General features: G+C 44.9%; 1 protein-coding gene across 11 annotated transcripts; it reads right to left on the reverse strand.

Annotated features, from left to right (window-relative positions):
* Nucleotides 1-762: 762 nt before the first annotated feature.
* On the reverse strand, nt 763-12,169 carry ECSIT (ECSIT signaling integrator). 11 transcript variants are annotated; one of them, XM_053295396.1, is made up of 9 exons: nt 12,044-12,156; nt 11,343-11,444; nt 9,773-9,998; nt 9,135-9,573; nt 7,143-7,366; nt 4,824-4,881; nt 3,774-3,922; nt 2,650-2,755; nt 763-1,749 (listed from the first exon to the last, which is right to left on the reverse strand). In XM_053295396.1, the coding sequence occupies exons 3-9, from the start codon at nt 9,887-9,889 to the stop codon at nt 1,526-1,528; spliced, it is 1,317 nt and encodes a 438-aa protein (XP_053151371.1). In that variant the 5' UTR covers nt 9,890-9,998; nt 11,343-11,444; nt 12,044-12,156; the 3' UTR covers nt 763-1,525. The 11 variants fall into 11 exon arrangements, with proteins under 11 accessions (XP_053151371.1, XP_053151363.1, XP_053151368.1 ...); XM_053295388.1 differs by having other exon boundaries at nt 11,331-11,444; XM_053295393.1 differs by having other exon boundaries at nt 11,309-11,444.
* Nucleotides 12,170-25,588: the final 13,419 nt, after the last annotated feature.

The raw sequence follows: 25,588 nt of genomic DNA on the forward strand, positions 1-25,588 counted from the left end.
TTTTGCCCAACCTTTTATTTTTTTCTTGTATTGCCAACAGAACTCCACTTCCCTCCAAAATTTTAGCAAACTCTTCTCTCTCCCAAACCAAACTACAAAACAGGAGCCGTGAACTTCGGACCCCTGCACAGTTTTCTTAACACAGAATAAGTGTGTTAAGAGCTTATTCATGACCCAGGCCACGCAGAGGCCCATTGCACATGCGCAGCGGCCTCCAAAATGGCCACCACGAAGGGGAAAGGCCTGGAAAGGGCTGAAGAATGTCTGAGCTGGGCAAGTTTTGGCATGAGGAAGGCCAACGGAGTAGTAGGAACCTCCATGGACACCCCACCAACGGCCTCAGAAAAGCCCCCCGCAGGGGGTGAGTACTAATTTTTTTTAGAAAAGAATAGAAACACTCACAAACCACCCCCTCCCCAAACCAAACTGGGGGGGGGGGTCGATGGGGGGCAAAATTGAACCGGCCTGGTCCGGTCCAGTTAGGACTCAAACCAAGCTGGGCTAGCCGGTTTTGTACACACCGTAACTCCCTTAGCCCGGTTTTGCATGTGCATGTGAATAGCCTCAGTATTTTGTTGGTGGTTGCTGCAAACACCTATTGTAGTAGCCTCATGTTTCAGTTAGCAAACCTTGACTATTTTAGAAGTTGCAGGTGGGTAATTAAGATTACAGGAATTTCCAAGTTCTCTGCTTGCTCATGGTCAAAAGCCCTGTCCAGCCTACACCTATTCAACCTTTAAAATAAATCTCACACACACACAATCAATATTTGACATTTATTAGGACAGGAACTGTTGTAGAAGGACCTCTCTCTCCCTTTCTTGAAATGGTGCATAAGCAGAATCACATCAAAACACCTTTTACAGGATTTCACCCTCACTGCCACTCAGCCGTTTAGGCAGAAACCCAAGGCACCAAAAGCAATTATCCCAGCTCACTTTTTATGAACTGTAGAAAGGCTCAATTCTCCAAAGTGTCAGGACTACAGTGATGATAGGGAATGAGGAAGCGGCCACTAAAGAATAGTTTGCTCTGCTCAGAAGACTGATACTGGAAAAGCAGGAGGAACTCATGGTGGGAGCATCTGTGAACAGCCAGAGGAAGCTCTGGGGAGACATTCTTCAAAGTAGGGAAGCCAGCTACAACCTCTCAGACAACTAACAAGCAGCAAAGCTTAAAAACCATATGTTCTTGATTTGCATTCATATTTGCAAAAAAAAAAAAAATGTCTAAAGGGAGACAAGCATCAATAATCCAATGCTACAATTACAGCAAAAGCGGGTAGACTCTGCCCTTAGATATTCAGGATGCTTGTGTTGCAGCTGAGAAAAAATATATTAAAAGTGCCTTGTTTGTGAAAGTAGCTGCTTTCAGTACTGCCACCCATTTTAGGGGCCATCCTCAAATTGCTGAGGCTAGCTCAAGGAACTGATTGCACTAACTTTCTGGGGATTTAAAACACAGGCATGAAGTTACATACAATTAAATAACCATTATCCAAGTCTAAAAAATAACCAGACTGTTCTCAAAACTCTTGGTTGAGGTGCCGAGCCTGCGCCATCTCCTCTTCTCTGTTCTCATCCAAGCTGGTGCTTGACTGCAGCTCCCGAGGCCCTGGAGCAAGGCGGAACACGACTGGTATCTGACACAAGATCGGGTTTGTTTCCTGAAGGCCCACAATCCACTTAGCCAAGGTAGCTTGGTCTCCTGCCCCTGCAATACACATGGCAAATACAGGGCCCTCCTCAACTACAGGGGAAGCATGAAAACAAAAACAAAACAAAACAGCATTATTTGGGAGAAGCAGAAAAAAAAACCCCAAAAGCCCTCAGCAAGAATTTCTGCAAAGATCCTGCACAGTGTGTAGCAGGTTAAACGCAGCTCAGCAATTAGAGCTGGAAACGCAGAAGGAAGCCTTGTGCCTCCGGTAGTGCTACATGCATTATGTTTTGTGCAGGATTCAGGTCCTGAGACTCCAAGTTTTCATTAAAGCAGGAGAGCAATTTGATCAATAAATAAAAATTTTAAATAATAATAATTCCCGCTCTCCCCGCTCAAGATCAGAGCGGGAGACCATGACAGAGCCGGTGGGGGCATGCCCTGTGCGAGTGCACAGGGCATACTGGGGAGACCCCCAGAGCCGGCTTTTCACCTCCCCTCTGGGGGTCTACTCGTGAGTAGCAATGGCACAGAGCTGCAGCTACTCCCAATCGGGAAACCTGGGTTTGTGGAGCGCTCGCTCCACAAACCTGGGCTTAGGGGAGGGCTACAAAAGCGGGCTAGCCGCTTGTAAGCCACCAAGCTCGCCTGTGAGCCCAGTGCTTTATACGAGCAGCAAAAATCGGGCTAGGCTCTCCTAGCCCGATTTCTGCTGCTCGTGAGAATAGCCCCAGAGAATGTGTCAACAACAGCTACCCATCCCTAAGTCTACCACCTCCCAACACACACCATGTACCAAGTCCAAGACAAGCTCAGAGGCTGTTGTCCATGGTAAAAACAATCTGCCCCTTTCCACTGGTTCTTCCACCATTTCCTTAGTTTTAGCCCCTGGAACAATTTCATTCTGCTGGGAATGGCCCAGACTGCTTCCCTCTGCTACTTATTGATTTAAAAATGAAAACCCCCACCAATGATTAGTATGGAAGCTACCTTCATCTATGTCAAATTCCTCATCATCCAAAAGGTCCCGCTCCAGGTCAATATCCAGATACATTGGATAGTAGAAATTCCTTTCTGGGTCAATCACTTTCTCCTTCTGTGAACAATGGATAGTCACTTAATTACCTCCATAGGAAATTAGATGTCCTGCCCACAAAGCACACTAGTCCTGGTGTTTCAATATGGTGCCCACATTCTACCCAGAGATCTCCCATGAACAGCCAGATCAGACTTCCTCCTGTGTTCCATCTCCCCTAGAATCAGATACTTCATACTGCAAAGCAGTTAGAACAATCTTTTTTATTCACTCTAAACTGCTAGTCAAGTTTTAGAGACAACTCGAGTGCGACAAGGCTGCCTGTCCATTCTTGCTGCTACAAGCACACATTCCCTCACCCAGTGTTATTTGTTCACCGAATTTCTAACAGTGATTCTGTTGGGCAGTGAAGAAAAATGTACAGATGCTAGACAAAAATGACTAAGCTTATTTAACCATTGTTTAATACATTTGGTTTCTGAAAATACTTACAGATGAATTGACTAGTTAAGAGGACCTGCTTCCACAACAACTACAGTTAAGGTTTGGGGTTTTTTGTTTTTTCATGAAGCATTTTTGTGAAAGCTATGAATTGCTTTCACTTATGGGAGTTTCCAAGTTAAAACCCCTACCTTCAAAACTATGAAAGTTACTAGTAAAAGTGAGTTGTAACCTCTTCTGGTTCCTTAAATTCAACTGCTAGCATTCTGGGGTTCAGTGAACAGTGCCCACAAGAGGAAATATTTGGGGTGTGTGATCTTATGGCTTTTTCTAAAGTCCTTTTAACTTGCACTAACTAAAGTTTTAGGAATATGTTACCCATTTCCACTGCTCTCAGTCATCAGTTTATCATCCCTCCACATCATCTCCATTCATACCATTCACTTGCCCAACACATCACCACTCCCAACTTTTTCAAAGGAAGTTGCTTTTTTATACACACACACACACACACACACACACACACACACACACACACACACACACACAGTCTTCACATTGACCTTGCATATCTTAAAGAGAGAAGCGTGTTACAAGGAGCACTAGCTCCAGTTAACAATGGAGGCACATCCTTTACCCTTTCTTCTGGAGGCAACAGCTCTGCCCTTAGCACATAGTAATAAACACATGTCCTCTTGAGCCACAGGCGAAAGGGACCTTCGACGAAAATGGGCCTGCCTGGATTGTGACTGGCCAAAAATGACTGCTGATCGGGGCTCTGGATACCTAAAAAAGCAGGAGAAAGATCAGGTTATAAACCAAGCATTAGCCACGAGTCATATGTGAACTGGCACAACCTAGACCTTGAAATGGGCATAGATTCATTAAAAAGGGGAATTCTACCATAAGCACTGTCCATGTGTAAATATCTGTTGCGTAGCTCTCAAATCATGTTTCTTGTTTTAAAAGCAGAAGACACAGAAATCAAAAGAAGACTCCTACAGGTCAAGGGGTTGTATTTTTGGTCCTCTGCCACTCTTTCCATAACGCACCACAACCCTGATTCCTCATCTCCCTTCCTTCTCTGTTCTTTGCCACCCAGAGGTTTGTCCTTACCAAAACATTCTATCCGCCATTTGAATTATGTTATTATGTTGACCTCTGCCTGCCTGAGAGTTATTCATAGCTCTAGGAGAGAAGAGAGGGTGCTGAGGTGACTTGGGAAGTGGGAGCACAAGACTGGACAGGCATCTGCTGTGGATGCTCTAGCTTTGAACTTCCTGTACAGAGCGAATAATGAAGCTAGATGGCCAGCAAAGCCCCCTCCAGCCCTACTAATATCAGGAGGGTAAGAAATGCATCAACTTCACAGAGGAGATGGCAGGTGCATGTAAAGGAAAGACGTTCACCATCTTCTTTCTAAGTGGACTTGTTTATTACTCTTCGAGCATCAGACTTCTGTCATGCACAAACACAGAAGGCAACGTGAGAAGCCGGTCAGCCATGTTCTCAGCTGTAGGGTATCATAATCCACACTAGACAGGATGGAAACATCCTCTCTCCACAAGTCTATTGAATCCATGCAGTATCTTGCACAGGCCTTTCTGCCTTCTTGACAGTTGACTTAGTCCTAGAACACAGGTCAATCCAAAAAAGAGAATAAAAGATAATCCAAAGGGATTAGTACCAACAATGTGTGGGTGGTCAGTCGATTTCCCAGAGTCCAAGATCTCCACATGAGGAAACTGTAAAGATTAAGGTATGATTATTAACTGGCAATATCTTCCATAGCCCAATAATATTTCTCAGGTCACATATACAACAAACAGCTGGGCCTTACAGCTCTAATGAATTGTGAGCACAAAATCTGAACCTGTTGAAGAGTCTCAAATTAAAGCGACAATGCCTTTTTGTTCCTGCTTTTGACCATTGAATCAGAAGGCCCCCTAATCAACCCATTACTCAGAAAATCCAAAAGTGGTGTAGTTGGGATATATTCGGCTGTGTGAAACTTCCAAGTGTTAGCAGCAAAAACCTAACCATGAGTAATCTAACGTGTTTAACATCCTATAATAATTGAATAAAAAACGTAAGAACATCTGTGCCTATTGCTGGTCAGTCATCTAGTCCCTGTTCACTCACTGACAAAAGCACTGGGAGCAGGTTTACTTCTTGTTGGTAATTGGGAAGAATTCTTCCTGAGTATCTTTCTTTATAGGTCTATTAATAAAAGGACTGGACACACTCATTCTAAAAAAGATAAGAAGTCTCATACAACTATTGCAGAAAATGCATATGGAACATTTTCATAGATCAAGAGTAATCAGAAGCTGTCTCCAAACAGAGGGCATAATACAAAGAAAGAAACAAATGCTTTAAGCCAGTACCGTCATCCCTCACCAACTGCGGGTTTCCCAATCACGGTTTTGAGTACCTGCAACCTGGAAATTGTGGCAGGTCTCGCCAACCGTGACGCGAGTATACATGGTTTGGCAAGATTTTTTGGCAATGGGGGGGGGGGGTGTAATGTTGCGATTTTTGAGGGTCAGGGGTAATTTGGGGGGGGGCTTCACTCCTTTTAATGACTCGTGGTGATTTGGAGGGATTTTTAGCCTACTTTCCAGTAGGCTTATGAGATCACCTGGCATTCTGTGTGTGTGTCTGTGTGGCCCCCACTAACAACTTCGCAATGCCTGGACCAATATGAACCAAAACGGGTACAGTTGTAGGGACACCTCAATGGCATAGTTTGTAATGATGTCATCCACCCCAATCCAAGATGGTGTATGTGTAAACTTTGGAGGTACAAGTGGGCTAACTCGTGAACCGCTTAACCGATCTAAACCAAATTTGCTACAGCTGTAAGGAAACGGATGCCCTAACTGCGTGGTGTGTGATGGCAGCCACATGAACATCTGAGGCGCAAGTGGGCGAATTTGTTGACTGCCTAACCTATTTGACCCAAACTGCATACAGTTGCAATGAGTGACACACACGGACACCTCAATGGCATAGCATTTGAGGATGTCATCCATGCTGATTCAAAATGACACATGCAAACTTTGGAGGTACAAGTGGGCTAACTTGTGAACCGCTAATTAACCAATTTGAACCTGTAGGGACACATAGGGACATCTCAATGGCGGAGTTTCTGATAATGTCATCTACCCCAATCCAAGATGGTGGATGCATGAATGTTTGAGGTACAAGTGGGCTAACTTGTGAATTCTCTAACTGATTTGAAACAAATTACGTACCACTGTAGTGAGTAGCACACAGGGACACCTCAGTGGTGTAGTTTGTGATGATGTCATCCACCCTGATTCAAGATGGCAGAAGCATAAACCTTTGAGGCGCAAGTGAGCTAACTTGTGAACCACTTAACCAACTGAACCAAATTTGAAACAGTTCTAGGGACACATAGGGATGCCCCAATGGTGTAATTTGTGGTGATGTCACCCACGCCAATCCAAGATGGTGGATGTGTGAACCTTTGAGGTGCAAGAGATCTAATTCGTGAACCTCGATTTGAACCACGTTTAGTTCAGTTGTAGAGACAGTGAAAGGAAAGTAGGCGGATTTGTTATTACTACAACAACTTGTTTACTGCATTTTGTGGTCCTTTTGCGACTGTGATTCCCCTAACCCTGTTTGCCATTGATTTCAATGGCTTGCCTACCGCAAATTCGCCAACCACGAAGTTTTCCTGGAACAGAACCCTTGCAGATGGTGAGAGATGACTGTTGTTCCCAACTTGAGGGTCTCCAGATGTTTCAGAACTATAATTCCCATCATTCCCAGCCACAATTAACTGTAGCTGGGGCTGATGGGAGTTGTAGTTCAAAAACATCTGGAGGCCCCCAGGTTGGGATTGGGAACCACTGCTTTAGGCAATTTGAAATCAAAGTGCCTAAGTCTCATTGATTCAAAGGGACAAAAGCTATCTATTTTTCTTGGACTGCAGCCAGAGTTTGCAATGCTAGCATCCCTGAGTGTCTTGACTTACCTGGTAGACTGTAACCTTGGCATCCAGGTCAGCAGCAATCCTCTGTAGGCTCAATCTTGCAAGGTCAACAGGGTCCTGTGGCAGAGGGTCTGGAACTGGGTAAGGGTTGATGTTTTTGAATTTAGGAAACCAGTACATGAGCCTTTGATATTTTCTTATAGGATGACTCTTCTCCCCAAAGATCCGGAGCAACAGAAACTTTGTCTCTTTGTTGGGCATGATACCTTCAAGACAAGAAGGGCAAATCTGTCAGGCATGGGAAGAAGCTCCTTTTCCTGCTTGCCATTCAGAGTGGAATAAGAATCATGGCATGTTTTTGGAACTAAGACTGCAAGTTGTAATTAGTCAGTTCATCAGTTAAAGCTAAATTAAGGGCATGCTACTTTATTTCTTTGAGGCTATTTTGATTCTGGTGTGTCACTGATACATAGAACAAAAAGAACATATTAAAGATGTCATTTCCTCCTAATAATGAGCAGCAGCTTTAGTTTATTGAACTAGGAATTCTCTCATAATATCTTTAATGTATCAAAAAGACATCAATATTGAGACTTCGATAATATGGTTAACTGATAAATCTACATAAAGATAGATGACTAGTCAACTAATTGGCCCTTTAGTGGACAACTCTACTGTGAATTCTTGGAGGTTGAAGAGCATGAGGACAAAATGTCAGTAAGTGTACTCCATTGAGAAAAAACAGAAAAACTTGCCTACTTGTCTGGGAATATAATTTAACCAGTCTTTTTTCTGATTCTTGAGCATGCACATCAAGTAAAGAAAGGAAACCTCCAGTTGTCTGTCATAGGTGGTGGCAGCATGGCAGGGACACTAGGAAGTCAGATCTGAGGCACAGAAAGTGAGAGGATGGGACACTCTCCTGAAAAGCACCTGACAAGCTTCTCTTCCTTAAGCATCAGCAGAAAGGAGAAGGCTTTAAAACAGGCCTGCTCAACTTTGCCCCCACCCAGCAGTTTTTGTACTACCACTCCCATAATCCTCAGCCACAGTGGCCAAAAGCCAGGGATTATGGGAGTTGTAGGCTAACATCTGCAGAAGGGCCAAAGTTGAGCAGCCCTGGTTTAAAGTGCCTTTCTCTCTTATCCCTAATCCTTCATTAGGCTGGGTTTCTCTTGGGTTCACTTCTCTTCTTCCCAGTTCAGCGACTGATCCTTTCCCTACACACAGCCCTTTAGATGCTATGCACATCCATCAAATTCCTCCTTCAGCAATAAATAATTGCCCAGCAAGCTCTCTCCAAGAAGTCCCTGACCGCCTCGGCTGGTCTTCTCCTTGCCTGCCGCAGGTTGCCAACCAGCTCACCACCAGACATGAGCACTTCCACCCCACCACTTCTATTGTTCTCATCCATTTCCTTACATAAAAAATTTAACAAGAATCAATTAGGCAAAAGCACCCCCCACTAGGCACTGCACTATGCGGTTCCTAACCTCTTCCGGAGAACAGCAAGAACCACTTCAAGCAAATTGCAAGCTCTAAATTAAAGTTCTTTGGTCACAACTGATTTCTGCAGCTGGTCTTTGACACTTGTTTAAGAAGGCTCTGCTATGATTATTTTTTATTTATAAAAGGAATATAGCATTTTAAGTAAACAAAACAGTCTGTGGGATGAGTTCCAAGTTACCTTCTTATACATGAATATTATTAAAAGAATGCCAATCATCCCTGGTTTTTCCACCTCAGACCAGAAAACATAGATCCCAAATGTTTACTTATTTAAAGCATTTGTATTCCAATGTTAAGCCCTCATAACAGTAAAAATCACGTATATCCCTACACCAATGGGAGTAGCAAAAGAAAAGAAAAGAAAAAAAAGAATTCTCCTTACTGATCTTGTGTTTACAACTGGATTTCCCACAGCACCAACACAAACGATGAGTTCTGCTCTATCAGCTCAGGAGCCCCTGTTCTCACCTAACCTAGCCAAACCCCTTGGAAACTGCTGTACCTCTGCCCTTTTGGCACACCTACCATAGTTCTCCATCTGCTCAAGCACCTCAATGCCACACTCCTGTTGCTTTGGGTAGTGGTTGAACATCCTCTGGATGTAATTGCGAGGCACAAACACTTCCTTGGGGAAGACGTCCAAAATTTTGTTGTAGACACTGATGTCCCTCTCCACCCCAAACTCAGGCATCTTCTTCAGGGCTGCATAAATGAACTCCACATGGCCTCTGCGGCGGATATCGTGCTTGCAAAAGATGTCCACAGCCTCCTGGAATGTGGCTTTGGTCTTTATACCTCTGGAGACTCTCTCAAAGAGATCTTCAGCAGTCACCAAGGATCTGCTGGGAGATTCTTTGCCTTGGTCCTGTTCCTTATTGTCTTTGACCGAAGGTGTGACCGGAGATTTGGTGGTGCCAAGAGCTTTGGTCACCTGGATGCTCCTTACCGGAACCAATCTGGAGTTCTAAGGAGGGAGAAAAGAGACTAAGGATATTCCATTATCAGGAAAGGCAGTAAAGCCATAGCACTGCTAGTGCATTAAGAGAGAATGTCAAAACAGAGTCAAATTAAACTCGAACCAAGTGGTTGGGACAGAATTCCGGCACTCTCATTTTAAAAGTGGTCTGAAGGAGCAAAGGAGAACTTCTTAGGAACACTTTTACCTGGAGACAGCTGCTTCTTTTCAGTCGGAGTAGATTTTTCTTAGAAGCAGCCCACAGGGCAGTGCCCCTTCCTGCAGAAAGCTCCCGGGTCAGCAGTAATGTCCACATACAGTTCATGGCAGGCAACCTGTCCTCCCAGGATCAGAGAGCAGAAAGAGGGGGAGGTGCTATCTGTGCCAAAGGATTAGAGGCCACACACGTCAACTACCGCTGAAATGAGAAATAGCTAGGGAGAGAAATACACTCAGCATTACATATCATAGGACAGAAAAGTTACTAGGATTACTAAATTTCTGCTGCTCTCATATGCACACACCTTGCCATATGCACAGCTATATGCACTACCACAGTTTTAAAGACATACTTCATTCTATAACAATTGCCCACCAGCACACAGTGTACATGAGGCCTTGACAAGTTTTCTTTGGATCTAGGAGCCAGCCTAGAACTCCAGGAGCCAGACAAAATTACCAGACTTAATGACAGACATTGTAAAGGGAGAGGGTAAATGGACTTCTCTTTATTCCTCTTTAAATACTGTATTTACCTGAATCGAAGTTTTTTGATATTAGAAATCAAGAGTCTGTCTTAAACTTAGACCTGTTCCTTTTGAGTAAATGCAGGTATGACCGGTATTTAACCTCTACTTTTTAAGGGGATCATCTTAAATTCAGAGTCGTCTTTGATTCGGGTAAATATGGTAAATCTCTTTCTGCCCCCTAACATCCTTAGAACAGAAACAGTGCTGCCTCGGTCAAACAAAGGTTTTATTAAATACTCTGCCTCTCAATATCCTAGTCTAGGCACCACAGTTACATTTCTAGGCACCATGGCTCCCTGGCTCCTAGGATTTGTCAAGCCCTGGTGTACATAACCTTCCCATCCCGCTCTACACACATCTTTTCCAGACATACTAATGGATTGTATGGTTGGAATGTATAGAGTTGCTAGAAAATAACAGACATCCCTCTTTTGTATGCATAGCTATTATATATTTTGAATAATTTGTATGTTTGTATGTATGAAATAAAAACTTTCCAATAACCTACAGATACAAAATTTGGCATACAGAAACCTGCCACTGAAATTAGCTGAATGCACTACCTTTTACAGCAGAATATGCTTGGAGAAAAGTTCAAAAATTTTTTTAAAGTTTTTAAAAAAGACATTCTGTATATAATCATATTTTAACTGTTATTGTTCTCAACAGTTTTCTAACACTCAATAATCAGATCAATAATTCCAAAATGACATCATGCCCAAGAAAAGCAAATCTTTCCCAGATTCAAGTTTACTATGATTCAAGTTTACCACACCATTATTCAATAAAATGAATAACATTAGAACTTGAAATCCTACAAAATTCATAGTGTTCTTTTACTCCCCTTTTGCAAGCACATAAATAGCAAATTCTATTACATATATTTAATTTCTTAAACTTTTCTGAATGTAATCTGTACGCAAATTGATTTTGTCAAGTTAACAACGGGCCTCACCTACTAGTGATACATAATTCATTCATTAAACACAGCTTACATGCAACCAGAGGCGCTCTTACCGCTGGACTTACGGGCAGAAGTCCAGGGCCTCCACACCCCCTGGGCCCCCCAAATCTTCTTTAATCTGTCCCAGGTGATGTGGTCACCACATTGCACTGCCAACCAGTGCCGAGCTATGGATAAGAGGGATGGGAATATGTTAAGTTGCATGTTGAAATGTTTCTGCTAATGCATATTTGCATAAACATACCCTTTTAATATTCTTACATTATTGTGAGTTCAGTTGCTTTCGTGCCAAGAACCCACGTGTTTAAAATGCTGTGTGTAACTTGGGGTGTGTGTGTGTGTGGGGGGGTGATGCTTAACTTGCGGGCAGGTGGGGGCTTCAAAGGCCTTTATGTCCAGGCTCCAAAATTACTTAGGTGCACCTCTGCCTTCAGCTAGAGGCCAAAAAAAGAAGCAATTAATCAAAACATGCCAGAGAGATTTAAAGCTAGTTAAACGTCACTCCCCGTTATTTTTATCGGCTTCCCCGATGAGAGTACTTTATACGCCTTTACAAAAGCGCGTTCATAACATTTACACGTTACTTTTAAAAACAGTCACACCACACCGGACAGAGATAGCCTTCATGGCTGCCAATTCTTTTCTGGCTTTACTTGGGCGTAGCGTGCAGCTCCACACATCCTCTCTCCTTTAGCAACCACTTGCAAAGCAAAGCTCCCTTACTCGCCCGGCAATCGCGAACACACTCCCGCAACCGAGCGCTGACCTCACTCGCCGAACCACCGGGCGCCGCCATCTTGGAACTCCTCGCCTCCTCCGGGTGACGTACAAAGCCACGCCCCTTCCCCCTACTCCTGTCCGGTCCCTCCCCCTCTTCTCTTTACCGAGGAAGAAGGAGCAGGTGCGCCGCTGCGCGACTAGCCGGGGCCGTCTGAGTTCCCCTCCTGTTGGGAGTGCAGCAGTGGCTACATTGTATCCGAAAGGTCCTTCGGTTAATTGTTTTTGGTTCCCTGGCAAAGCAGCTGTGCAGCTAGCAGGTCGAAGATCAAAGCTGATGCTTTACCCTGGCATGCAGGTGTAGCGATGAGAAAATGTTTCCCCTGCGTGTCACCATGCATGGTGCCAGAGTGGAGCGAGGGGGTTCACTGCATCCAAGATAAACAGTTCAACCCACACACACATGGACCTAGTGTTGGACCCCTGTGATTACTTGAAGGACAGCAAGCACTTTTCAGATATGCAGAGTCCTTTTTTTTAATCACCACCGAGATGTATCAATCAATACATACATATAAAGATCATCAGTATATATAAGAAGCAGCTCTCGGTGTTTCACATTTATTTATTTGTTTATTTAACCCCTGCTAACTTGGCAAAGAGGCACCTTTTAACGTGGTGATTCTCTTTATTGAGCAGGGGGAGAGTAACTGGCCCTCTCCACCCCCAGCACAGTACCCCCAGTGACTGTTGCTGGTGTCTATCTTATGCTTCTTTTTAGATTGTGATCCCTTTGGGGACAGGGATCCATCTTAGTTATTTATTATTTCTCTATGTAAACTGCTCTGAGCCATTTTTGGAAGGGCGGTATAGAAATTGAATTAAGTAATTAAGTAAGTAAGTATTTGATTTATAAACCGCCTGATAGAAAACATCTCAAACTGGTTTACATAAAAATCAGAAAATTTAAAGAAACCAGCAGTTAAAACAATTAATCTGCCCCTTCAGTAACAACTCTTGCCGCCCTTGATCCCCACCCTCCGCAATGTTATTAGCATTAGCAGGCTGGTAAAGTTATTAGTGTTACCTGCTAATTCAGCAGGCACCTTTTAAAGTGGTGATTCTCTTATATTTAGCAGGGGGAGAGCAACGGGCCCTATCCAGCCCCAGCACAGCACCCCTCCAGTGGTTGTTGCTGGTATCTGCCTTATGTTTCTTTTTAGATTGTGAGCCCTTTGGGGACAGGGGACCATCTTATTTGTGTATTGATTCATGTAAACCACTTTGAGAACTTCGGTTGAAGAAAGGTATATAAATAAATATTTGTTGTTGTTGTAGTATTCATCTGACAGATTTCTGCTTTTCATGCAGATATGAAATGTGCAAAAGTCTACCAGAAAAATAAAACAAGCATTGGCAGGAGACAACCATTTTCTCCCCTTGTTCGAAGGAAGCAGCACCTTTGATTAAGCCAAAGGATTGTTGCAGAAGATCCAGGGGAGGCGATGGGGCAGTTGTCTATAAACCTTGCCACAGATATGGTAATTGCGCGGTGGGAGGAGAGTGATTGCCACCTCACGTTAAATTGCCCTTTGCAGTAAGGACTTTGAACCCTGATGTCACAGTCATGCTGAAGCATCTTTCTGTATTTGGCTTACTTCTCACTAAGGTGATAGACCAGTTACTGAGTGGCTATAAAAAACTAAGGGAGGGCACTCATGTTTGAATGCTCTTCCTCCATACTCCCTCCAATCCATACAGTCCCCTCAGAAGGGAAAGAGAAGGTTCTAGCCTAGGGCCTACAACTCCCATCATCCCTGGCTATTGACCACTGTGGCTGGGAAATATGGAAGTTGGAGTTCAAAAACAGCTGGGGGATGATGTTGAACTACCCTGTTAGCCTAACCTTCTCCTGAACATCTAATCCCTATTCACACATTAGGTTCAACACATGTACAATATGTATACAGTATGCCCTATACAGATTTGTATGCCAAAAAAAAAAAGTTGTTCATGTGTTATATTTGATGCATGTAGAGTAGTACCCTTCCTTTCTGCACCCTTCATTTGAAGGGGACCAGACCCCTTAAATGCTTGGTACACAAAAATGTTCAGGTGCACAAATACCTGAACACATGTATAACATAATGTCTGAGCAGGGCTCTAGTTTTCAATGGTAGTTTTCTATACTAGGCAATATTAAAATATCAAAAACTTTGGCTTAAGAAGTGAGTTAAGGTACTTACAGTGTTCATTTGTACGCTAAATAGCATGGAAAACTTAGTTAAGATGCCCACCTTAACTTCCATCCACACCATGTAAACAGGAAAAAGTTTCTATAGTCTCCTTATGTTATGCTGGCTTTACAGGTTTAGGCTCCATACATGCACACTTTGCCATTGGTCTTTCAGCTCAACACTGTGCTGCAAAGGGATGCATTCATGCAGAAATTCAACAAGTGCAGCTCCCCAAATCACTTGCTAGAGATTCACCAGATGAATTTTTGCCTGATGCTTCTCTACAAGGCACAGTATTATATTTCCTCAAATGCCAGCTGTTTTCCATACACAGTCATTTGCTATAGGTGGACCTGATTGATTTATATCTGATGCATTGTCTGATTTATGTCTGATGCATTTATGTCTGATGCATCCATGATATCTTACAAATGGGCTAAGAGAATGCCCCATCAATACATGCAGTTGGTCTGTATTCCCAGCATCCAGAGGTGGTCCTCAAATAACCTGCAGTAGATTCTAGAGGCCCTTTCAGCCATAGAAAGCTATCGAGTCTAACACCAACTGCTTGCCTCTCAACCAAACGTGGTATGGGCAGTTGAAGGAATTGAAAAGATCAGGATCTTTTTTTATATTCCTCCCAAGCATTTAAGTGGAACTTATTTCAAATCTAAAAGAAATCCCATATATTAATAGCATGCCTGCAAATGGAAGAGATTCTATTGCCATAACCATTTATTTTGCCAATTGCTCTGTGGAACTCTATTTATTTGTTGGTTGGTTGGTTGGTTGGTTTATCAAATTTGTACACTGCTCCAAACTTTCATCTCTGGGTGGTTTACAACAAAACAAACCAAGTTAAAACACAAAATAAAAAACTTAAAACAATTGTATATCACAGGCAAATTAAATAGCTCGGGTTAAGAGAGAAGTCTGTAGGTACTTTTACAAGTTATTTTTGGTTTCAATTGTACACAGTGTGCCTTTTAAAAATATATTGAGCAAAGTATTCACAAAAATGTCATGCAGCATAAAAGCAAAGAAAAGGGTTTGGATATGAAGGCCTTTTAGAAAAGAAGCATATAGGGTACTTTGGAACCTTTGGATACTTTGGAACCTTTACTTTGGAACCTTTGGAATCTTTAGTAAAGCTTCCGAGGTGCCAGCGATTAGAATGCCATTGCCATCCCTAGGCTTGTTGAAAATACAGGTCTTTATAGAGATTTCATTGTTTCCCCAGTGGCCCAATCTGATGAAGTCAATATGTTTAACAAGGTGAAATTGAATTACTATTGGGGTCTGTTGAATTCAGAAGCCGCCTAATGGCGCAAGTACTGTAACTTGTTACTGTTACCTGGGGAAGTAACTTGCCTAGGGAGCAAAAGGTTGCTGGTACTAATCCCCACTGGTATGTTTCCCAGACTATGGGAAACACCTATATCGGGCAGCAGCAATATAGGAAGATGCTGAAAGGCATCATCCCATACTATATGAGTGATGGCAATGGTCAACCCCTCTTCTATTCTACTCAAGAAAACCACATGGCTCTGTGGTCACCAGGAGTCAACACCCACTCGACAGCACAACTTTACCTTTACTTTTAAAAAGTTGTCAGAGATGGGGAGGCTCTTATTTCAGCAGGGAGCGCATTCCAGAGCCTCGGGGCATCAACAGAGAAGGCCTGTACCTGTGTGCCCACCAGATGAGCCGGTGACAACTGTAAACAAACCTCTTTGGATGATTTCAGTGGGTGATAGGGCTCATAGTGAAGAAGACATTGTCTTAAATACCCAGGGCCTAAACAGTTTAGGGCTTCATAGGTTATAACCAGCACTTTGTGTTTTGCCTAGAAATTTATCGACAGCCAATATAGCTCTTTTAGTAGAGGAATAATATGGTCTCTTTGAGATTACCCAGAGACCAACCTGGCTGTCACATTCTGTACCAAATGCAGTTTCTGGACTACGTACAAAGGCAGCCCCACATACAGTAGAACGCATTGTAGTAGTTGAGTCTGAAGGTTACCAGAAAATGTACCACTGTTTTGAGGTCATTTTTCTCAAGAGATGGACATAGCTGGTGTATGAGCCGAAGCTGATAGAAAGCACTTCTGGCCACTGCCTCAACCTGAGATACCAGGGAGAGGTTTGGATCCAGAAGCACTCCCAGGCTCCCTGTTCCTTCTGGGGAAGTGTGACCCTATCCAGAACCGGCAGGTCAAAATCGTCTCCGAAGTTCTGACCCCGCACAAGACATATCTCCGTCTGATCTGGATTCAGTCTCAGCTTGTTATCCTCATCCAGCCCCTTCCTGCCTCCAGGCAGGCATTTAGGGAGGTTATACCCTCTCCTGATGATGTTGACATTACCGGATACAGTAATAACATATCTTGATCATGTTCAGGAACAAAGCAGATTGAACTGATATATCTTACTGAAGGTGGACAGAAAGCAGAAGGACTGAGCAACAAGCAGCCCTCTGCCCCAATTAAGCTAACCCAAATGAGAAGCAATGAATTGTGGTTCACAAACATCTTCAAATTCAACCCCAAAGCACCCCGAATGTTCTGCTGTTTTGTGGGGAGGGAATGTGTCAGCATGTATCCACATGCTAAGCTTGATTCTGGCACCAGATCACTAGTTATGCTTGGAGAGTGGAGCAAAGTTCAATTGCACTGTTTTGAAGGTTGATAGGTGCCAGGGACGTAAACTTTGGAGGCGGGGTGCTCAAGCCCCCTCTGGCAATGCCCCCTCTGGGCTGCCAGGCAGAGGGAGCGGGGGTCAAGCTCCCCATGGCTGCCAGGTAACATCAGCAAGTTCTTATGCTCAAATTCATCAGTCAGTTGAACAACACAGTCAGTCCTGTGTTATCTTTGTAGCTACTCAGCAAGTTCTTAGGAGGCACACTGCCTCTCAGGACTCTTTCACTTTATGATTATATGATTAGAAGTAATATAGCAAGGAGAAAAGCTAGTGGTAACTGGCTTGACTAGTTTGAAATGACCAGGCTAATGTCTTTCAATGATCAGTAAACACCCACTTTGGGATGAAATTTCACCCCCATCCCGTGGGAAAGTGGGAGGGATCACAGACGTGAATTAATTGAGATTGGTCCACACATTGTCCTTCCCTGGTTTACAGTATAGCAAGGCACAGCTACAGACTAGTGCAGGAAAGCATGAGGTAAATAATTATTTTATCTTCTTTAAACAACAGCAACCAACAACACTTTGGGCTCTGGGCTTGCCTGCTGCCCTTGGAAATCAAAGTCTGATTCCCAGCCAGCAGCTACCTTGTTTGTTAGGTATTTGGGGGGGGGGGCTGTTCCATCCTGGGATTGTGATGTGGGGGAAGAGTGGGAGATGTTCATTTACTTCCTAATTTCAAAGAGGTGAGAGAAACTGAGAATCCTTATGTTTTTGTAGTTGGAGAAACGTCCTATGTTGCCTATGTGTAGGGTCCAGTGTCCATCCAGTCCAGCATCCTGTTTCACACAATGGCCCACCAGATGCCTCTGAGAAGCCTACAGGCAAGAGTTGAGGGCATGCCCTCTCTCTTGCTGTTGCTCCCCTGCAACTAGTATTTGGAGGCATCTTGCCTCTGAGGTGCCTGGAGCTGGCTGCACACAGGGGCGTATCTAGGGTAGGGCAGGCAGGGCACGTGCCCCGGGCGCCACTTGAAGGGGGCACCATCTTCTTAATTTTATTTAAAATGGCCACCGAAAACAAAATGGCCACTGCACATGCTCAAATGGCCTCTATGAGGCCCTAGGCCACACCAGGCCTCACAGAGGCCATTTGAGCATGTGTGGTGGCCATTTTGTTTTCAGCGGCCATTTTTAAAAACAAAATTTATTTTTAAAAATGGTCACCGTGCATGCTCAAATGGTCCCTGAGAGGCCCTAGAGGCCAGCAGGGGGAGGTGGACCCTTTGCAGACCCCCCTATGGCCTTTAGGAAGCCCCCCGAAGGGGCAACAGGTAATTTTTTTTTTAAAAAAAATTAATATAATATGTCACTGTACACATATTCAGTTTGGCTATGTACAGAGAATCAGGGCTTGTGAATACTGAGCTGAAGCTTATGAGCTAGGATTGTATTCATTTGCTCTTACTTTGCTTCTTGTGATAAGTGAATTAAATGTGATATCTTAATAATATGGCTATTAATGGTCAGTTTGTCTTTGAATCAGTCTGAAATCCTTAGTATTAAGGCCCACTGGGAGTTTCTTGCTCTCTTTCTCTCATTTTAACTGTCTTTCCGAAATACTAGAATATATTCCAAGCAGTGACACAGTTTACTCTGCATATCCTTTAATCATTTTCAGAGTATCTGGGAAAAGTCAAATTCTCTGTGTATTTTTAAAACTTATGTAATAGTGATGCTACAATGCATAGTAGAGAATTAGACAGGCACTTCTGTTTAGTTTTCCAAGTACACCTCCACATAGTATTTGGGTATTTCATGAGCCCCAGCATACTGAAATTTGTAGTTTTCCAGCATTTTTTCATCTGGCTAAGTCAACTGCTAAATAGTTTTTGAAATATTAAAAGATTAACGAGCTTGACTTGTATTTTTGAGCTGATATCATGGTGAAGTTATCTAAAAGATGGGTTTCAGATGTTTGGACAGGGGGCACAATTTCAGTGCTTGCCCTAGGTGCTATTTTTGCTAGATATACTTCTGTGCACACAATCTTGTAGGAATAAGGGAAATGCTGTTTCCAACATGTTACTCCACTGTTAGTTTAGCTTTGTAAGCTGAGACTAGGCTGCATGGCTCCTGGGAGCATGCAGGCTTCACCATGATGCAAGCGTTTGTTTTCTGAATTGCAATTTATGACCTAAGAGCTACTGAGCCTCCTGTCTAACACCAGATAGGAAGACAGGTATCATCCTTTCTTGTGCATTTTAACCATTCTGCTTTGTTTGCCTGTGAACTGTCCTACTTTTTATATCTACTTAAATAAACTAGCTTTTGATTGTTTTAAACAATCTTGATCTGGCTGGAAACATGCTCCATTCTGTCTCCCTACATGCCTGCTCAGGCTACATGCTCTTTAAAGAAGTTTTAAAGCATTTTGGCTATATGCTGAGTTCACCCTGGTTCTAAATAGAACAGGGAAGGTTTTAATGTTAGTTTTGTCTCTCTTATAGGAGACCGGTGGCAGCTCTACCAGACTTGTGTATCTGAGGTATAGAGAAAGCTGTTCCGCATGTGACTTGTACTCCCGTGGTGTAGTGCAATGCAAGGAAATACTTTACAAGCAGATGTCCTGAGCCAAACAAGTTTCGAGTTTCAACTGATGCACATTTGATGAGAGGACACTGAGAGAGGATATTAACAGCAACAGACCAGTGTTGGAATAGATTACATGCTGGATTTTTTTAAAATGTCATGGGAATTCAAGGACTATAATTCATCAAACTGTGATTCATCAGAGTCTCTGCCACTTATGAAGACTGTGCATCAGTCAGAACCCTTTTATCTGTAATATGGAGAGTATATTTTGCTATTTGTCATATATCTATATCTCTTTTATAAACTGAGAATATAGATTGTGGACCTGATTGTTAATACATGTATACTCTGGCTTAAAACTAATATAAAAGTATAGAATATATATTTGTAGTTACGGGGGCTCTTTTCATTCACCAGGTGACCTATAGCTACCAGACTAGTAGCCATTGATAGATCTATCCTCCGTGAATTTCTCTAAGCCCCTTTAAAAGCCATCCAAGCTAATGACCATCACCATTTCCCATGGCAGAGAATTCCACAGATTAATTACACATTGCGTGAAAAAGTACTTCGTTTTGTTGGTCCTAAATTTCCTGGCTTTCAGTTTCATGGGATGACCTCTGGTTCTAGTGTTGTGAAGGTGGCGGGAATTTCTTTGTCCACTCTCTCTACTCCATACATAATTTAATACACTTCTATCATGCCTCCCCTTAGTTGCCTCTTTTCCAAACTAAAAAGACCTGGATGCTGGCATACAATGGTTAACCAAAAGTGTGTATCTTTTCACACACACACACACACACACACACACACACACACACACACACACACCAGATCATCAGCCACCACTGGGGGGTGGGTGGGGGGAGCTGATTCCCCAAGGGTGAAATGTAAGGGGGCTCTGCTGCCCTAGGCCTTCCTTTAGAGAAAGAAGTGCTCTCATCTTCATTTTGTCTTTATAATGTAAGTGCTTTCATCTTCGTTTTGTCTTCGCTTTGAACATCTGCTCTGTTTGCATGCCATACAGAGTCCTCTTTCTTTGACTGAGATTCAGATCATCATCACCCAGGGGCGTAACTATAATAAGGCAAGGGGGGATAGTTGTCTGGGGGCTCACTGCCTTGGGGGGCCCCCCAGAGGCAAGTCACATGACTGACTCCCCCAGCCGCGCACCTGCCCGGGCTTCCTTCAGCTGTATTCATCCTCTGAAACTGATGTGAGTGTTAAGACCTGGAGCTACCAGAACAGCATGTCTTTCTCTAGTACCATTAAATGACTTCCATCGTCCACAATTTACAAAACCTTTTTAAAAACAGCCTCATTTAAGATTTCTTTACTTTATGAGCTGAGCTTTAGTGAGGGGGGGGCATTTTAAAATCTTGTCTCTGGGCCCACTCCAATCTTGCTACACCCCTGTCATCACCACTACTATTATGGAAAGATTTCTAACAAAAAAGCAGAAAATATGTGCAAGTGTTTTGCTGCTAATACCACTGTTGATGGTGAGAGTTCCACTCTCAGTTCCATTGGACTTATTGCAGAAAACATCCCCTCATATTTTACATAGACACAAAGAGATAGTTCAGGAGATGAATCTATACATTATAGCTAATGAGTTCATCCAGGCAGCACCAGTGTTATCTCTAATTTTTTCCATCTGTGTGCAGAATGGATTTTGTTCTGAGCGGCTTTATCAAGACAGTATGTGAGCATGTGCATTCAGCATGGGGCCTTCCTGATTCAAGCTGAGCGGGATCTAAAATTAAATAAGTGGACATTAAAAAACTTGTGAGTGTGTGCATGTGCACATGCCTTAGAGGGAACAGTAGGCAGCACTAATCAAAAAATACGTTTGTTCTGGTAAGAACCAAACAGCCTACTTTCCTACCTCTACATCTGGACTAAATTTGGTGCAAATCGAGGTCTACAAGTTGGATCTCTTGTGCCTCAAATGTTCATGTGTCTGCCATCTTGGATCGGGGTGGATGTCATCATTACAAACTGCACCACTGAGGTGTCCCTGTGTGTCTTTCACTACAGCTTTTCCAAATTTGGTTCAAATCAGTTAGACAGTCCTCAGGTTAGTGCCCTTGTGCCTCAAAAGTTTATGCATCTGCCATCTTGGATCGGGGTGGGTGACATCATCACAAACTACACCATTGGAGCATCCCTATGTGTCCATTCAACTGTAGCAAATTTGTTTCAGATGGGTTAGACTGTCCACAAGTTAGTGTACTTGCACCTCCAAAGTTTACATGTCCACCATCTTGAATTGAGGTGGATGACATCGTCACAATCTTCGCCATTGAAGTGTCCCTATTTGTCCCTAAAGCTGTAGCAAATTTGGTACAAATCAGTTAAGCAGTTCATAAGTTAGCACACTTGCGCCTCAAAAGTTTATGTGTCTGCCATCTTGAATCGGCATGAATTACATCATCACAAGCTATGCCACTGAGGTGTCCATGTATGTCACTCACTGCAACTGTACCCAATTTGGTTCAAATAGGTTAGACAGTCCACAAATTAGCCCACTTGCACCTCAGATGTTAATGCGGCTGCCATCTTGAATGGGAGTGGATGACATCATCACACACCATTACATTTGGGCATCCCTATGTTCCATTTGGACATCTGTGGCAAATTTGGTTCAAATTGGTTAGGCAGTTTACAGGTTAGCCCACTTGAGCCTCAAAAGTGTATGTGTCTGCCATCTTGTATCAGGGTGGATGACATCATCACAAACTATGCCGTTGAGGTGTCCCTCTGCGTCCCTACAACTGAACCCGATTTGGTTTATATTGGTCCAGGCATTGAAAAGCTGACAGCGGGGGACACATGGACACAGACATAGAATGCCAGGTGATCTCATAAACCTACTGGAAAGTAGGCTAAAAATGCATTCAGTGTAGAAGAATTCTAGTAGTTGTCAAGGTCTGGCCAAATGCTAGGGAAGTTCACAGCTTGGCTGAACGCTGTCAATTGAACGACGTACGTCTTTCACGTTTCGAGGAGGTTGCCATGACACCACAGCCTCAACCTTCACTGGATCCATCTCAACCCCCCTGTGTGAGACCCGATGTCCCACGAAGTCCACCACGGGGAGATCGAAGGCACATTTCTCAAGTTTGGCGTAGAGTCGATACTCTCATAGCCGTTGTAACACTGCCCGGACATGGTTATAATGGGTTTGGGGGTCTGGTGAATAAACCAGAATGTAATCTAAGTAAATGATCAGGAAACGGTCGAGGTAATCTCGGAAAATGTCATTCATCAGATGCTGAAACACGGCTGGGGCGTTGCACAAGCCAAAAGGCATTACCTAGTACTCAAAGTGTCCATATCAGGTTCGGAAAGCTGTCTTCCATTCATCCCCCTTACGAATGCGCACTAGGTTGTATGCCCCCCATAAGTCCAGTTTGGTATAGATAGTAGCTCCTTGAAGCCTCTCCAAGAGCTCCGGAATGAGCGGCAGTGGGTACTGGTTTCGGATGGTGATTTTGTTCAAAGCCCGATAATCGTTGCAGAGCCGCAGTTCCCTGCATTTCTTCTTTACAAACAACACAGGGGTGGCCACTGGGGAAGAAGAGGGTCGTATGAAACCCCTCTGTAGATTCTTCTTCAGGAACTCCCGCAGAGCGGCCAACTCTGGTTCAGAGAGGGAGTAGATTCGCCCTACCGGCAAGGGCGCCCCGGGTACTAAGTCGATGGCACAGTCATAGGGCCGATGTGGGGGTAGCTGGTCCACTTCCTTTTTGTCAAAGACGTCAGTGAAGTCCTGATACTTCTCAGGAAGTTCCGCAATACTGGCAGGAGGTTCAACCTCCACCCCTGCCCTGGCCGCAATTGGCCAGCAATGTGTCTGACAATAGTCCGAAGTAAAGACCACCTTGCCTTGAGACCACGTGATTTCAGGGTCATGGAGGGCTAACCAACTTAGCCCCAAAACCATGGGGTAAGGCCCCACCTTGGTTCCCAAGAAGTGCAGCGTCTCAGCATGACCTTGGATATCCAGCTGGAGTGGCTCTGTCTGCTGGGTCACAGGTCCCGTAACCAGTGGCCGACCATCAATAGTTTCTACAGTCACTGGTACATCAAGGCGTTCCCATTGTATTTGGTGTGCATTTGCAAAGTCTAGATCGATGAAACAATTCGTGGCTCCCGAGTCGATCATGGCCATGGCTTGGACCGGCCGTCTCCCTGGAGTACTGAGGGTGACTGGAACTTGGAGTGCGGGGAGAGGGGATCTCAGAAGTCCTTTTTCTCGTCCTTCACTGCCCGGGCGTAGGATCCCTACTAGGTCCGGGCTTGGTCGTTTCCTGCAGCCACGGGGCGGGACCGCTTTGCAGGGCAAGCTGCTGCGTAATGACCAGCCTGTCCACAGTAGAGGCACAAGCCAGCCCGTCTGCGGCGGTTCTTTTCTTCTGTAGTCAAGCAGGGCTGGGCCCCGCCTAGTTGCATGGGTTCTTCCACTAGTAGTGTGCACGGATCGGTTCGGAGGCCATTCCACTGGCCTCCGAACCGATCCGGACAAGGGGTGGTTTTGGTTCGGGAGGGTTGGGGGGGGTTCCATTAAGGGCGGGGGGGGCTTTACTCACCCCTCCCGCGCTTTGCTGCTCTGGCGCCATAATTATTTTTAAAAATGCGCCGCAGAATTGCTTGTTGCTCGCCGCTCCTTCTTGACTTCAAAATCGGGCGGCAGGATACTTCCCTGCCGCCCCCGAAGCCCCCTCAAGCCATTTGAGCTCTTGAAATCTCGCCCGGACCGAGTGCTAAAGCGCTCGGGCGGGCGGCGGGGAGATGTCTGTCCGTCCGCCCGCCCCCTTCCCTGCCTTCTGCGAAGTGCAGGGAGCCTTCTGCGCGCGCGCGCGCGCAGAAGGCTCCCTGCACTTCGCAGAAGGCAGGGAAGGGGGCGGGCGGACGGACAGACATCTCCCCGCCGCCCGCCCGAGCGCTTTAGCACTCGGTCCGGGCGAGATTTCAAGAGCTCAAATGGCTTGAGGGGGCTTCGGGGGCGGCAGGGAAGTATCCTGCCGCCCGATTTTGAAGTCAAGAAGGAGCGGCGAGCAACAAGCAATTCTGCGGCGCATTTTTAAAAATAATTATGGCGCCAGAGCAGCAAAGCGCGGGAGGGGTGAGTAAAGCCCCCCCCCCGCCCTTAATGGAACCCCCCACCCCAGTGCCGAGCCGCAGGTCCGCGGTCCGGTGCACACCCCTATCTTCCACCGGTGGTTCCGTCAGCATCAGGGAGTCAGAGGGAATACTACGGGGTAGCTGACGAACCTCCCTCCGTACCCCTGTAGCACGGCGGTTATGCCGGCGGCTCTCCAAGCGGCCATCATTACAGGTACAAAGTTCAATCAGGCCTCTCAGAGTAGGGGGGCGTTCCACCCTTGCAAGTTCATCCAAGACCTCATCTGATAGTCCCTCCTGGAACTGGTCCATCAGGGCTGCCTCATTCCAGGCCAGGTCTTGACTCAGCAGCCGAAAAGCTGTAGCATAAGTTGTTACAGAATCCTTCCCCTGGGTCAGACGACGAATCGCTCAGTTAGCTTTCTCTCACGCTTTCTGCTGACTCAGGTTGTTGTGCCTGCTCTAAATCATTAGCTGGATCTACCACAGCCATTTCATGAACGCTGACAGCCGGGCTCTGCCCCTCAGACACTCCTGACTCAGCTGGAAAGTTGACAGCTTCCCCTTCCTCCTCGCTGTCGGAGATCGAGGGCGTGACAGTAGTGCATAGACTGAATGCATTTTTTCTCATTGGTGCTATCTGTTGTTAGCTACTCTTCAATGCTTTGGCTATAAGACATTTGTTGGTGTCGACTCCTGCTGACCACAGAGCCCTGTGTGTCATGCCCTCGCCCATGGATAGCGATGAGGAGTGGGAGGCTGGCAACCAGAGGCGTAACTAGGGAAAACGGCGCCCGGGGCAAGCACTGAAATGGCGCCCCCCTGCGCCCCCCAAATACTACATTATACTTAGGTTTTTCCTCACAAGCGCCCACTGCCGCCGCCATGCCAGGCCACTGACTGGCTGCCAGGCGCCAGCAAAGCAAGGGGGGGGTGCGGGCGGTGCGGAAGGGACCGCTTGTGGGGGAGGGGGCGCTGACGTGCTCCCT

Source organism: Hemicordylus capensis, chromosome 2 (genome assembly GCF_027244095.1).
Source record: "Hemicordylus capensis ecotype Gifberg chromosome 2, rHemCap1.1.pri, whole genome shotgun sequence".
NCBI classification, from domain to species: Eukaryota; Metazoa; Chordata; class Lepidosauria; order Squamata; family Cordylidae; genus Hemicordylus; species Hemicordylus capensis.